The 16,173-nt window shown below is 45.3% G+C and overlaps 1 protein-coding gene across 2 annotated transcripts; it reads right to left on the reverse strand.

The window, feature by feature from the left end:
- Positions 1-1,950: 1,950 nt before the first annotated feature.
- On the reverse strand, positions 1,951-12,931 carry LOC142582422 (uncharacterized). 2 transcript variants are annotated; one of them, XM_075692126.1, is made up of 7 exons: positions 12,493-12,931; positions 8,820-9,049; positions 7,731-7,850; positions 7,017-7,192; positions 5,824-5,983; positions 4,947-5,096; positions 1,951-2,628 (listed from the first exon to the last, which is right to left on the reverse strand). In XM_075692126.1, the coding sequence occupies exons 2-7, from the start codon at positions 9,035-9,037 to the stop codon at positions 2,229-2,231; spliced, it is 1,224 nt and encodes a 407-aa protein (XP_075548241.1). In that variant the 5' UTR covers positions 9,038-9,049; positions 12,493-12,931; the 3' UTR covers positions 1,951-2,228. The 2 variants fall into 2 exon arrangements, with proteins under 2 accessions (XP_075548241.1, XP_075548240.1); XM_075692125.1 differs by lacking the exon at positions 12,493-12,931 and adding an exon at positions 11,049-11,189.
- Positions 12,932-16,173: the final 3,242 nt, after the last annotated feature.

Raw genomic sequence — 16,173 nt, forward strand, 5'->3', positions numbered from 1 at the left:
GGTTGAGGGAAGCCGGCTTAACAATGAAAGCGCAAAATTGTAGGTTTGGCTGCTCGCAGGTTACTTATCTGCATGGGCCATGTCCTCGGTCGGGGTACGAGACGTCCGGCCGAGCTCAATATAGCTACAATTGGAGAATTTTCACAGCCGCGCACGAAAACAAACATTCGTTCATTTTTGGGACTTGTGGGGTACTATCAATCCTACATTCCGAATTACTAGCAAATGGCAAGTCCTTTAACGGACGCCCTCCGAAAGGGAGCACCGAATTGCGTGCATTGGGATAAGGACAAAGAGAAGGCTTTCCAAAATTTGAAAACGCTATTGGTTTCTCGTCCTGTGCTTCGCGCACCAGACTACGCAAAGGAATTCATAGTTCAGTGTGACACAAGCGACAGAGGTATGGGCGTTGTACTTTGGTCGACGACGATATCGATGAACATCCTATCCTCTATGCCAGCCGTAAACAAAGTGTAAGAGGGGAAGCCTACAGAGCTTCAAAAAAGGAATATGTTTGTTTAGTTTAGTGTTTAGTTTGGGCAGCCCAGAAGTTGTCGTGTTACTTGTACGGAGCGAGGTTCAGCTTCGAGACCGACCACTGTCCTCTGACGTGTCTCAATCAAATGTCATACAAAAATGGCCGCTTGCTCCGATGGAACCTCACTCTCCAAGAGTACTTCTCCGTTAGGCATAGGAAGGGAAAGTTGCATAGCAATGCGGATGGTTTGAGCAGGTTAATTTGAATTCTGCGTTTAGGGATCCCGCCTAAATTTTGGAGTTGTTATTGTTAATTTTGCTAAGCCAAGAAGATCCCCTCTCATTTAGCAGTACTCCATCCATGATTGCCCAATTTGTTAGCACGAAATTCCTTCCAAATTGTAGTAGCGAAATGCAGCATTTTTGTTTCTGCACTTCTGTTTTCTTTGAAGCCTAGCGGTTCTAAAGTGAGATCCAAGATACGTCATCTCGGCGCAGAGCTATGTTATGGGGTGCGTTTTGCAGTTGCCAGCCCTTATTGGATGTTTTGGGGTGGTGTCATCATATCACAGCTGGTCGCTGCAAGCCAAGGCTCTCTGGCTCCTCTGGCTACCAGCCATTCTCTTCCTGCCCAGCAGTTATCAGCACTGGCCAGTAGAGATTTTCCGGGCCATGGAGCTGTTACGAACGGCCTGTAAGGGTAACCACCTACAAAATTTTCCCAGCCAGCCGCCGCTGCGAGGGTGGCGAGCTTCCCAGAAGCGACCATGGAAGCCTTCCCCACCTGCCGCGGCGACTAGTTTTGTAGGGACGACGATGCGCCGCATCAACACCCCCTCGGCGCCGCTATGACTAAACGCGGTCGGCGGACCAAGTATTGTTCGTCGATTCGCCGTGGCCGCCACGGCTTGTTAGAAGCGGTGGAACACCTGGGAGAAGATGTCTGGCGGCCGTCTCACGGGGCTTAGAAGTCATGGACAGACACGGCAGCCATTGTCTGCGGAGTCAACACTTGGATGAAGAGGCGCCTGCTCGGGGCAAAACCCGTGTCTGCGAGAACCCACTTACCTCGGCGTGGTCAGTGAAACCTGTGCGGAAGTTTGTGTGAACCCTCCCTCTCAAAGGCGGGTCGGCTACGATGACTTTGAACGCTCCGAATTGGTAGCAGATTGAACAGCCGTTTTCTCTCACCTAGGGATCTAGGGAGGACATAGTGTATTTAAGGAGCAGTTTACAGCTCCTCAGTGTGCATTCCTCTTTCAGTCATGTTAGACTGATGAACAGTAACGTCCTTCATGTAGATACTCTAAATAAAGCCCATATTCCTTGTTCTTGATGAGAACAAGTCTATCCCTTTAACAACGTACTCAGCGTGGATAAGTTGGACGACGGCACGGGCCAGCTACCATCTATTTCATGCCCGACCCCAACCATGACAACTGGTTGCCAGCGGTGGTATGGACCTCCCAAACATAACACAGTGTATTAGCGTTTATTTTTTTTTCACATTCCTCTTATTTTTTTCACCACATATTCATTGCATCTCCCAGCCGTGTACTGCCAGCCACTGCTAAGCTAAGCACGCATCCAAATTTTTTTTTCAAAGCTAGAAGCGACTCTTGTTGCGATGACATGGCACAACTATGTAACCCGTACCAGCCAGACCGTTACGAGGCTGCTGCGTTGCGTAGTTAGCAGATAAGTGGCCAATAAGGCACCACAGTTATACTCCACAGTGTGCGCTCATACTTTCACCCAACCACATTAAGGCCTCCAAGGTTCAAGCCTGTACGCCTCGATCCTCCGGACGAACGCGGCGCCGCGGGCTTCGGAGTCGTCTCCTCGTAGACGGGCTCCTCAGTCGCATCGAGGCTGTAGTCAGCAGGGTCCAGCTTCTTCCAATTGTCAGGTTCCGCATCCTCAATGGGCTCTTCTTCTGGTTCTTCCTCGGGTTCCTCCGTGGTGACCGGCACAGAGGCGCCATCCTGCCCCGGGCTCGGACTGACGGGCTTTCCCTGGCTGGTCTGCGCCTTCTTGCGGGCAACGTAGTCCTTCCAGAAGTTCGGAGGCGAGAAAGTCTGCCATTCCTTGGATTCGGTCGGGTCCAGTCTGTACTCTTTGCACTTTTCGGTTACTAGAGGGATGTAGAACCTGAGAAGCATATAGTGAAATGTAGTTTGCTAGCAATAAGCAAACATCACGCGTAGGCAATGGCAGGTTATTTCTTCCCTATAGCTAACTCTCAGCAGAAAATTAGGGGTCAAATACATAACTATTTTCGTGCACTGGAGTGCACCTTACCAGAGAAGTCGCCTGTTTTTCGTGACAGCTTACAAAATATTAGAGAACGCAGCCACCAAACAGTTCTTACGAATGAAGATATCTGTAGATTCGCCTCAAAAGTCCCAATTCAAAAAGCTTCTTACCGGTTCCGCCCCCATACGAGTCTTCCTGTGAGTTTTGGAACCGCAGGTTCTTCTATTCAGCCTATTTGTCTAATGCAGTACGAACGCCTCTCCCGACGATTTTCAGTTACTCCAATTTTGCGTCAGCTTACACCACCTATGCCTGCAAATTTCCTCACCACACCACTTTACGCTCCGCCGTTCTCAAACGCGTTTCTTTTACCCGTGGTATCCCCTTTGTTACTCCAACAGACTGCCGCCTATCTTCACTGTGGAATAATGGACCTGCCAAACTCCCTTTCCTGAACTTACTCTCAACTAGAATAATATAGCTACACAAATTTGATACCTCACCCACACCACCATGTTCCTGTCTCTTAAAGCTATACCTATCATTTTTCGTTCCACTGATCATTGTGTGCCGTTAGCTTTTCCTCAAGCTTGTTTTGTTATCCGCCAGGTTTCAGCCTCATACGTTACTATAGTGGTAGAGTGCAATGACTGTACTTTTTTTTCTTTTCAGGGGGTAACGGCAAACAGCCTTGGGAGTGTCACGATTTGGCCGGACCGTCAATATGTGCTAACCCCCTTTTTAGCAGTCTAGAAATCTGAGCCCGTAATCACAATACCTTCTTACGCTAAAAGCGTTCGTGGCAGCCAATCGTGATATAGGACATATTATTAGCGAAAGCGATCACCAATGAAAAACAGAACTGAAGAGCGAAAAGCTTTGTGAATTCAGCCTCTGATATTTATGATTTGTTTGAGCTGCGAAGATAGTATTTACCTAGGCCAGAGAGTCACCAAGAGTGAAGCGGGGACAAACGAATCATATAAATTAAGGGCCGAATTCACAAAGCCTTTCGTTCGTAAGTCCTGTTTTTCACTGGCTGACCGCCTTCGCTAATGATATGTCCTACATATTGATTGGCTGCCACGAACGTTTTTAGCGTAAGAAGGTTTTCTGAATATGGGCCCGGATTTCTAGACTGATAAAAAGGGGGCTGGTACATATTGCCGGTGCGGCCAAGCCCTGACACTCCCAAGGCAGTTTGCAGGTCGACTGCATATAAAGAACGCTTGTTTTCTTGCCAGGTGATTGAACATAGGTTGTCGACTGTCACTAATGCTCTTAAACTGACGAGTCTACTCATTTTCTGCAAACGGTAGCTGGCACAGTAACGTACACTCGCAAGAAAGGCGTGCCGGTCAAGTGGTAGGCTTTAAATTATTATTAGCAGTTATTATTATTAGACTGAGAACACACAATGCAGTAGGTACAGCTAGCTCCTCAACATAAGTATGTTTATCCTAGCTCTCTAAGGTGTAATATATCAATAAAAGCATTCAATAAGTGAACGTTTTTAGCTATTTACGTTATTCCTAATCGCGAGGCATATACTGGTGATCGTATATCACTTTGATACCAACGCCTATTGGTTCGTCAAAGTTCGGTTTTGTTGACCGCAACATTAATTGTACTGATTTCCGTTCTTTTTATTCATTCGTTCATTACTTGCATCGTTATCACGCATCATCCCCCTCCCTGGACCCCAACCTCCTTTACACAAGCAAAAAAAAGTTCTTACACTATAGCTATTCCAAAAGAACTGGTCAATCAATCGTGATATTGGACATATTATTAGCGAAGGAGATCAGCCATTAGAAAATTATTCTTACGGGCGACGCCCTTCGTGAATTCACTCATCCTTGAATTGTAAGAAATTCTGCGCTCTTTATATTTTCCAGCCATACTCCAAGTAAAAGAATCTGATTAAAAGCAGTGTACAGCCAAATAAAACTGATTTACTGGCAAGAAGGATTTCTGCAAGTAACACACAGACGCGAACAAAGGACAGACAAAAATGCACATGGCTGCCACATCTTTGCGCTTGTCCTGCCTGCGCTACCTATAAAGAATCATGCACTATCAACTCACACAAGCCACTTGTCATCGAAGAAAAGTTTTTCAGCCCATTGATATTGAAAGCTGCATGGAGCTCTAATAATGAAGAGCTTCGTACTAATTGCACTGCCCCGCCAGACTCCTGCTCAAGTACTTACGCATTGTTCTGAATACACTTCTTGGGAAATGTGTAGTCAAAGCAATTGGTCCGCAGAATGTTGAAGAATATCTTTCCCACAGCCACTGACGGAACACTGCTGTCATTCAGAAGACAGCCGTAGAATTTTCGGTCACCCTTACAGTGAGTCCTGCAATAAAAACAAATTCAAATAGTCACATAACATACGCATGCAAGCAATAACACAAAAAGGAACACATGAAAGCGTTCGCTGCAAGCTATTTCGAATAAAGAATCACTGACTGCCGCTGCTGAAGCTTGGAACCAAACCTAATGTTCGTAGTCTAAGTGTAAGCAACCGTAAGCTTATATATTACGAAATAAATACTTATTGAGCGTTGCATGTACAAAAGGTTATGAACAAGCTGTCACAGAGTGCAGCCAGCCTTTTAAATACCTGTAGTTCCGATAACATCGCACAGTTTCTCCGACAATTTTCTTTCGTAATCAATCAACAGAGCAAAATAAATTGAAGAAACTATGGCAGCACTTAGCATCATGTCCTTTCTAAGTACCTGTACAATAACGTACTTATGTTGTGCCGATTGTGACGTCTTGACAGCTGCGCGCGCGTGCATTATGGGGGATCTTGCTCACTCAGTTATAAAAGTGATCTTTTATACCTAGTATCTCTTTTGTGCCCTGGAAAAATCGTTTCCACTGAGCGCCCACCAAGGTATACAATAGCAATGCGGCACAAACGTCAATTTACGGCTGAGTGCACACTTGCGTTCTCACTAACGGATAGCGGACCGCTCTTGTGTGCGTGCCAGAGCACACCAATTCATTTGGTGGGGACTCAGTGAAAACCTAGAGTAGAATTCTTAACATTGGTATGCAAATTCGGCATTACGCACATGGTGTAGAGGTTCGTATTCCTGATGCCGTGTTTGGCCTGGAAAGCGGGGATATTGTCGTCGGAGTGGTCGTGCTCCCGGCAGCAGGCGTCAGTGGCTCTGGAAGGTCCCAGATCGTCGTAGTTCTTGGCCACGTTACCGGCGCCGCACCATTTTGTGCCTGGGGTTGAGCGATAACGAATTTAACTCTTGTACGTGATAGCAAGTAATTTATGGCGTAAATGCCTCCTAATAATGTGGATGTTTGTGTGTGTGTGTAAAGTTTTAAAACTGAAATGACACTGAAACCTGTAAAAGTGAAACTTTAATGAAATTTAGTATGACGTAATATTTCATTGCTGCACGGAACGTTATACACTTTGGCTGCCTTTCTTGGAACGCTGTGAGCTTCCAATCTAACCTCGCCTCGCGTTCCCACCATTTGACATCCCTTAAGAGTCGCAGTTTCGTTCTTTTCTTGTACACTGCATGCAGTTTACGGGGGTCATATAAGAAAAAGGCCCCTTACTGGCCTTCTCATTCAATGTCTCTGCTTGTTTTCTACTTCTGCAATTCTCACGCAGATGTTATCTTCAGGTTTACTATCATTGTCTTCTATGCCTGCCTTATGCATGTAGTGTAGTGCTGTCACCCTTATATATGACGTACAGCACCGCCATATCTCAATTACTGGATGCATTTGCTGCCCACACGTCACCGTAAGCACATGTGTACGATTGTCCTTCATCAAGCGAATCACTCCTTATGTAACACCCTTAAGCAGGGTCTTTAAGATATTAAAGTGTGGTGATACGATGTCTATAAAGTACAATGCAAGCTTTCAGCGAAGTCCACCAACTCTTCCGGTGGTAGCTGCATGCTTCTGTTAACCAGTACACTCAATACATCACCTCTATATGATTGAAGCTCGTAAGTTACAGGATGCCCTTAAAAGCTTCTGTCGGCACTATAGAATCTTTAGCGCTCGGTTAGGCCACATTCTCTCACCTACCGCAGCCCGCCAGTATTCCTTTAGGTCTCACCTGACCAGCGCTGCAACAGAGTGTTCATAATGTAAAAGAGCGTTCTCCAGTGAAATGGTGTAGTCGTCATGTTAATTAAAATTGCGCGCAATGCAGATTCGTCTCTACAGCAAACTGTTCGTGCTCATCTTTTTTTAAAGGAAGGTTCGAGAGTTGAAACGCATGCGTTACCTGGGAATATGAATAAACTTTTGAATATATCGCCGATGTAGTCAAACGCAGATTTCTGCTTGCCGGCGAAGTTCTCCCGAGTGCCGCATAGGTCCAGAAATTGATCCATTTCCTCGGGTGTCACCTTCGTTACCAGACTTTCTGGCAGCACTACAAGGACGCCTTCAATCAAAACCCTAGATGTGGAGAAAGTGGCAGTGAATTATTATGAAATCATTGCTCAGAAAAGTGTGCGGGTGTTTGAACAGCAGAAAACAACAAAAACGTCCCGCAACCCATGCGCTGAAGGAAACATTTCCATGCACCTACTATTGGAAAACCGATCCTGGTCATTGATGATGGAATAAAGCTTACTGAAGGCTTCAAAAAGCAATTATCAAGCAAATTTTGGCGCTCTTGAATCAGTGAAGCATTTTTGTGCTTCTCACCAAATAGTGAATTTCTAGAAGTACATCCCAAAATCTGATTCGTAGAAACCATGAGTGGGAAATGCATTACCATTCGGAAACTGCAGTGACACCACTAAAGCTAAATTTTAGAACGCGTGCTCTTTTTCTTGCTATTTTCTCTTGTTTTGGTTGTTTCAATTATGAAGTTTCTGTTTCACACACTGTGTTAACGCAAAAATAGCTGCGATGCATTGAAGAGATGTGCAGAGCTTTAGTAGTTGCTTTTTGAGAGGACGCAGCGTGGCTTTCAATATTCTTCACTCACTTGTCACCCAGCAGGTTGCAGTCGATCACATGACCGGTAGCATTCTGAAAGATTTCAGCAAGTTTGTGCCCTCCCAAGGGCACGTCGGTGATGACGCGATGACGGACTCCTGGAATCGCACTGTAAAATTTCGTCATCATCAGAACATTCACCAGTGCAACAAAGTAGAAAAACGCATCTAGCGCTAGGGAAAATCCACACAATTGCTTCGTGCACTTTCTTACATGAACATTTCTTATAGCGCAAAAGAAATCCACAGTTTTTATGATATTTCTCAAGCCTGACGTATAACCAAGAGAAGCATGGGCGAACAGTAAATTTTGGCGTGCTAGTTGGCTCCAAGATTTGAAGAACAGCAGCACCTGACACTCGCAGGTCAAAGGCGCCGAATACTCAGAGAAATAACTGCTTCGTGACTCAATTTGAATGGCACATAACACTTTGAGCTTAAGAAGTGCGAGAAAGTGTGAAGCAATGCAGTGGCCCTAAACAAATCGCATAATAATCAGACTGACAATACAATGACCGTGATATAGCCCGGCCGTAGAGTTGCGTCTTGGCATCATCGCTGCAACTGAAAGAGCTGGAGACTGCACCACTCTCAAGTGAAGTCTAAGAAAACCTAACAGTTCACTTTATAGAACGTTATAACAAACGATGTTGACTTCAACAAATAAAAATCCTTGTTCCGCCAAGCACAAATGTTTTTGGAACGTTGTAGTGACGCCAAGAACTCCGAGCTAGAGACTAGAACGAGTGCAACGCTAAGAGATCTGAGACTAGCGTCCGCGAATAAACTCAGGGAATTATCGAACTTTTATCTGAGTTTTACAAGAAAGTTATCTTTCGTGTGCACTCTTTTCTAACCCCTCTTCGTGACTTGCTAGCAAAACACGCCTCTTCGAACAGCGGGTGCCATTCCGAAGCTCGCGCGACTACGTCCACCTGTGCGTGTGTATGGTTGTGCATGCGTAATCCTCAATATTCTCCGCGGGGCTTCGCTTTTGCTCACATTTTATAATCCCTAATCCAATATCATCGTTCACACCGAATAGTTCACCAGTTAGACAAGCACAATCCTATACTCACTTCTCGGTCAGCTGTTTGCTGATATCCGAGGCCGACGTGTTGGTAAGCTTTCCGAACGTCTGGTCCCAGGCGCGCGTCCCCAAGTTTACCGGGTTCAGACCGGAGCCCGTGTTCGTCAGCGTGCCCAGCGGATTGGTTAGGATGCCCAGCTGCTGAGCGCTGCCCCCTCGTAACACCAGCAGCAGCAGGACGCCATGAAGCGCGTAAGGCGTCATCATCGTGGAAGCAGTCTGGGCGAAAAAAAGAAAAGGGGAAAGCGATAAGAGTTGCGTAGCGTCACTTGCTTTTCGCTTTCAGTTTCTGCTCGTAGCGGAATAATGAATGTCGCAGCTTTATACCTCTCCCTATGGCAAATGTTTGGCTGTGCCCCTAGCACCTCTAGAAAATATTGTGAGTTCTGTAAAAACGGTTCCAGAGACACACGCCTCTACTAGATCGCAACGTGCGCGGTGCCGGATGTGGCCAGCACAATCTGAAATAATTATTATTATTATTATTATTATTATTATTATTATTATTATTATTATTATTATTATTATTATTATTATTATTATTATTATTATTATTATTATTATTATTATTATTATTATTATTATTATTATTATTATTATTGTTATTATTATTATTATTATCAGCAGCAGCAGCAGCAGCCTCATTAACAGCAGTACTGTCATCATGGGCGGTGCCAACTACTTGTCGCATAATATATAGCAACCTTCAGTGATAAAAAAAAGATAAATCCCATATGCAATTTTACCATCATTCTCACTCACAAGAACCTATGATATTATGGGAAATATTTCTACACTAAGCTACAAGGCTTTTCCTCTTATACCCACACGTATTTGGTTTTATATGGTCCTATACTGTTGCTAATGGAGAGAACCTAAAACTACAAAAAAGCTTTCTTATACACAAGATGCGGAGTTGACGTCAGCTACTCAATGACTGCTACCGCGTTCGCGGGAATAGAGCTGGAAAGTACCTATGACAACTCTTTCTGTAAGAAGTCGATGACGCTCGCGCTGTGCGTAAAATGGTACTGCAGCCGTCAAGGTTAATGATTCCTATCTTCGTTTAGCGTCGTGCGCCAAATCCCTCAGCTCATTGAGCGCCTCATTTTGTGTTTTGCCGTACATAAATACGTCTCCCTCTCCCTTTCGGTTGTGGCCCCGATTACTACAGTGCGCATACAAACACGAACCGATGAGAGTACTCTATCTCTGCTTTGACTATTCGGCGTCAAACAGAGATATACATGTGTTTTCTATGTAGTATTTTCGGGTCAAGCGTGTCCATTTTATGCGGCGCATCAGCGTCACCGTTGCCAATCTACAAATACAAGTATTGACACTCTTTATTCTTTTACTAGATACGCACAAGATGGGCAGAACGATTGACGACGAACTTATAATAATAGCACTGGCGCTGGACAATGCCTTCAAGAATACGTCAGAAATACTACAATCTACTTAGTTCCCACTTAACACTTAGGGGCGCTGCAAGTAGCTCAGTCAGCGTTATTTCGTACTGCAACATTGCAGTAACCGAAAGCTAGCGCAGTTCTTTGTAAATGGCTTCGTCTCTCGTCTCAGCTAAAAGATGGGATCGCAAAAACCGAGGTCTTTATCGTTTTTTTATGTTTCGAAAGCTTTCGCTGGTATTCCCGCATTGTCACCTCGAATTGTACTAAGCGTGATTCATGTAACAGCTTTCATTGATATCGTAAGCGCTCAAAACTTCCGTGTGGAAGTAGAACACCTCTTAAACGAGCACTGCGCTACCGTGTGAGCTGGAATATAAATATGTTGTAGGCAACTAAGTAAATATAACCTTACGCGATAATCATGCCAACGTCCAACTATTGGCGAAAGTGGAAGCGAAAGAACGCGTTCTGGTTAACCCTTGTTTGTTTGCATTTAATTTTAGCACGACAGCGCTATATGGGCTATGCAGAAATGTAAATGCACACTGTCGATCAAGAGCCCTACTTAGCTATACACGGAATGCATTAGCTAAGTTCGGCATATTAGGAAAGATTAATCAGTCGTGCAAGAACACGCAATAATTCTTTAAACATTATACATACCTTCAGGAGGGCATACACTGTATAGAAATACACAGTTTATGATTGTCAGGACCGATTTCGCTTAATTAATCTCTAAGATCAAGAAACATTGCAAATAATTTGCTCAAACGTACAATTACAGGAAAAAGCTTGAAGCTTACACTTCTAAAATGGAACAGAGGAAAGGGTAATTGCTGGTTGCCGCAGTCCTTAGAAAATTTCTGCACAGAGCTCGTAGCAGCTGCTGCACTCAGTGTCATTTTCGTTTTGATAGCAGGTGAACGTTTTCCTTCACTGCCGAAGGAAAACAAAAGCAGCACGGATGGTGGAGAAAACAAAAATATGGCCGTCAGCTTTCAGCACTTCTCACAATGGGACACGTACGATGACACGTTTTCCAATGGGGATCAAATTGTCGTTAGAGGCCACGTATTACGACAATAGGGTGTCAACTTTTCTCGACGTTAATTTGGCATCGTTCGTACCATTCCTTTCGTTCCTTCTTTCTCTCTCTCTTTTATGAGGATGGCGAACACCTATAATAGATATGCAGCGACGAGGTACTTCACTTTTATGTTTTCAGGATGCGCCGGATACATAACAGGTTTCGAGGACATGTGCATCTGACTGTATAGAGCAGATTGAGAAGTACCTCCGCCTGCATTATTTTGAACGTCCCATAACGCGCAATTTACTCGCATCATCTGACAAAGCGAAAGGAATAATTACATGCATAGGGCAATCTGAACTTGTCTAAAACCTTGTGATCTCAGCATCAAAGAGTTTTGGACGGGCTACGTAAAACGTGACTTTGCGCTCTATAAAAATGCAGCAAGAAGCGCCCTGATACAGCGCTTCCTCTGAATATTTTCTGTTGTACGCGTGCTTTCTTGTTTCTGAAAAAAGATAATAAATGTTGCGCAATGGTAGCGAGTTACGTTCTCGGAAAGATTAAATTGCTGTGCGATCGTTTATTTACTTTCTTACGAGTGAATAACATCAGTTCAAATCAAACCAATGCCAATACATCTCTCATGTTGTCGTGAACAACTCGTTTGTTGGACACTGCAAAAATAAAGGAAATGGCGAATATGGATATACATAAAAGACGGCATGCAGCATAAAATGATGAAGCGCGAATACTAATGTACGTTTTACTGCTGTATATTCACATATATATTTAATAGCTTTCGCACTTTCTGTTCACGATCACTCAGTGAAAAACTGTGGACTATGACGACTTCCAAATCAGACCAACACCGAGCATCATTCAGAGACACAGAAATTTAGAGTTCTGTACAAAACGTGACTTAATTTGCTTATGACGGTGCTCCAGGCAACAGGCTCCACACACCCTCATAACAACAAAAAGTTTCAGAAAACCGTTGTTCCAGTGGGCACGTGGCAGGCGCCTTTCATGGCGTATTTCCCCTTCATTTAAGTGAAGTGAGTAAATGGCCACACAATTATAAGTGCGTCATTACCTACAGAGTCTACCTTCATATTTCTACTTCACACTTGTCCACGCCGCACCGTCGCCCACTTTGGACCTGCTGTGCTGTCAGCGAGCCTGACTGAGTGTAGAAGACGAGAGAAACAACTTACCTCAGTCTTCAGTCGCCGGTACGACACTAATTTCCCGCCAAGCCTGAGGCGAAGGACAGAAAAAAATGGGGCACGACGACGACGGCCTTCGATGGCGACCCGACGGCGACGGCGGCGATGACCCGCGGTCTCAGATTTCACCGGCGGCTACCACACGCGTGGTACGAGATAGAAGGGAGATACACCGCAGTCGTCCCCGAGACAGATCCGTCTCGACAGACTCAGCTGAATAGAATCGCGCGTACGTTAGTGCTTGATATCTTCTTTCATACGTCGCAGCCACATAATCATTTTTTCCTTGCCATTTTTTTTTTTCGCAAGCCCTGCTGTCTACCCGTATGCGCGGGTTTCGTCCAAGCGAGCCGCCGTACGAGAATCCTCGCTCTGTCGCGACAACTCCGTCACGTGGCAGCAACTGCTGCGAGAAAGAAGGCAACGAGAAAGCTTCAGGAAAGGATTCCCAGTCTTGCGAGGCTTACCTTATAGAAGAGAGCTTTGGCAAAAAACAAAGAAAAGCTAGAAAGAGCGAGAATAAATTATGGTAGAGAGTGGAGGGGAAAATTGGCGATTGGAGAATGAAAACACGTTGGCCGTGTTGCGCGAGCACCCAAATCGCACCTCTTGGCTTACGTTTGCCGGTCCGCGAATCACCCCGGCGCACTTTCGCTCTCTCACTTAACGCTGCCGCACGAGGCCAGATTGTATTTTTGTTTGCCAGAAACGCCACCGTTCCGCGGCGCTTCACGGATCCGTCCTTGTATCCGGCGGCGAGTTATTGCTCGTCGCGTCGAAGTACGTGCAAGCGGCTTTAGCGTCTGTCTTGGTGCGCCACCTCCAACAGCGAACGGATGGCGAGAAGGCGCTCCGAGAGGTGCTTCGCTTTCCTCAAGGTTGCATATAAATGACCAGCCTTCTTTCGCTCGCCCGCTGAAGGGATACCGACGACGAGCCTTTAGCCTACTGCTCTCTCTGCGGAGAGCGAGGTCTCAGCCTGTGCTAAACACCCTGCCCCTCTCCTACTCCTTTTTCATCTTTCCCTCTGTTCTCGTAACTTTTACTGCCTGCTCGGGCAATAGTTCGACACGCAATGTCGAAGACGTGCGCTGTACGGCGTGTCATCATCCGACAATTGTAACGCAAACGTGTTTGGAAGGGGCAGTTGCGCTCACTGTTCAGCTGCGATAAGAGAGAAAGAAAGCAGCTCAATGACATCCGCCCCGCACGACCGTTAAGGAGGAAGTCTTTCAGGTGCCTCGATATACGGCACATATATCACCCTTGTTTAAACTGCAATATGGCGACTTTTCTCGTGAGTTCTTGGTAGAGTGAGTAAGCAGTGTCCACACGAAGACGTGATCTCGCCATGTTATTTAGACACTGGTGACGTTTCTCTGGTAGTAAACTGGTTTTCGCTTTGCAGAAAGGATACCAACCTTACTCTGTGCTCCGATTTTGATATTTTTTTGAAGACGTGACACGAAGGCAGAAGCTCGCACATATGCGTTTTCTTGGTGAGAAACAAGTATGCTCTTCTGCCCCAGCCGCTATTGCATTCGCCGTTGCAGGGTTCAACAAAAAAAGCAAATCTAAAACGTGAGAAACTTGGCCGTTCGTCACAATTGCCACGAATTGGCAGAACTTGAGTAAATTTCTAGGAGAAAAACAAATCTCCGTGAACATGCAGCTCGTTTGCGCACCTTCGTATATAGATAGCAACGCAAGTTACGCGGCGCGCTATACAGGAAACTCTGCGACTTATAATTCACCAAAGCGGTAATCACAACCGCACGTGCTACATCAATACTCGCCCGTGCTAAATATAGTAACATCCTACACGCAGAACATGAGTAGCTCCTCCGTTTATAGCTCTCATAAGCGTTTCAAAATCTAACAGAACGTACAAAACTATTGCAAAGAATACTAATGGCTTCGGGCTCTCTGTCACATCGGTCCTTGTATCGATATCTGTGTTTAGCGACCATACTAATGACGCGTTTGATCTCTAGTAACTTTCTTGTAGGAGGGCCAACTAGCCTTGTTGAATTTTACAGTTTGTTATGTACCTCTAAGCTTAAGTTAATAATCCTTGAAGGCTCTGAAATCACGTAAACTGCTTCAAAATTTAGAACTGAGGTGAAACAGCGCGAAAAAGACGAGGACACAAGGAAACAAGTACCACAGACAAGCGCTGACTGCCAACTGGAAATTTATTTGAAATTCACCGGACATTTGTCCGGTGAATTGCAAATATTAATTTCAATGTCCGGTGAAAATGTCCGGTGAATTTCAAATAAACTTCCAGTTGGCAGTCAGCGCTTGTCTGTGGTATTTGTTTCCTTGTGTCCACGTCTTTTTCGCGCTGTTTCACCTCAGTTCTAAGTATGAACCAACTAGCCCTCATCAAGATCTTACTAATGCTTCAAAATATATGGCTTTCAGGGCCATGAAGGTTGTACTAAACCTTGGTATTTTTCCTTGCGTGTGGTTTTCTAAACAGGACGGCCGCCTGGTGCATGAACAAGAGATTTATTCATTCTTGCTTTGGCCAGTAGTTACAATCTCGTTATTTTTCTCACTTTATCAAATTTCACACATGCGCTTTCAGTAATTAGTCAAGAAAAACTTTTATTCGCTTTGCACTTTTACACAGAACTTATATATGTATTTCATCAACTTTAGTTGCACAAAAGTTTAACTGGCTTCACTCTCTTGTCATATCATTTCTATACTCTGCCCTGACCCTTTAATCTTCATATTTGTGTATCTGAGCACTGGAACAACTCATTACCTTAATGTAAACCAAATAATCTTTGTTTTTGCGCCAATCAATCAATATGTTTGATCCATCCTATACTTTTCGTGAAGCAAGTGAGTCAGGAAACCGCATTCATCCACGCGTCTTCGTGTGGTCTTTAGTGATCCAAGAAACATTACCATACCTTCTCGAAGAGAGAGAGAGAGAGAGACAAAGAACTTTATTAATGGTCCTGAGGAACCGGCGTTAGGGTACCTCCCTTTTCAGGGAGTCCCCGTAGCCGTCGCGGGCCGCACCCACGTCGGAGTCGGAAGATCGTGGTCCTCCGCCCTGTCGCAGGCCCTCTGGACAGCCCGTAGTTGCTCTGAGAGGTCGCCGCTCTTAAGGGCTGCCTCCCAGTCGGTTAGAGTGGTTAGCGATGAGCTGCGTAACGCAGGGCATTGCCAGAGCATATGGGACAAGGAGCAGTACGCCTCCCCACAGTCTGGACAGTGGGGTTCTCCATTAGGCGCGAAGTGACTGAATCTGCCCCTGGAGGGAAATGACCCCGTTTGAAGCATGCGAAACGCCGACGATTGTGGTCTATTAAGTTTAGGGAGGGAGAGAGAACTTTACTGGTCCATTATGAAATGAAACGCGTTAAGCGTCTGATGGGGTGGCCCGCTCTTCACGGGCTCCATGTGCTTCCAGGGCCGCCTGGCCCCTGTGGATCAGTCGGAGGTGGTCTTGCAGGGCGGGGCTGGCTAGCATGATCTCCCATCGCTCGTAAAGGGTGTGTATAGTAAGGGGATTAGTTATGGGTATATGTTGGGGGTGGTCTTTGCAAAAATTGCATTCTCCTATGACGTGCCGAAGGGTACCTAGTGCATTGCAGTGAGGACATGTGTTCTTGTATCTTTCGGTGTATATTTTGTTTTGGAGACAGG

The sequence above is a fragment of the Dermacentor variabilis genome, chromosome 5 (genome assembly GCF_050947875.1).
Source record: "Dermacentor variabilis isolate Ectoservices chromosome 5, ASM5094787v1, whole genome shotgun sequence".
NCBI classification, from domain to species: Eukaryota; Metazoa; Arthropoda; class Arachnida; order Ixodida; family Ixodidae; genus Dermacentor; species Dermacentor variabilis.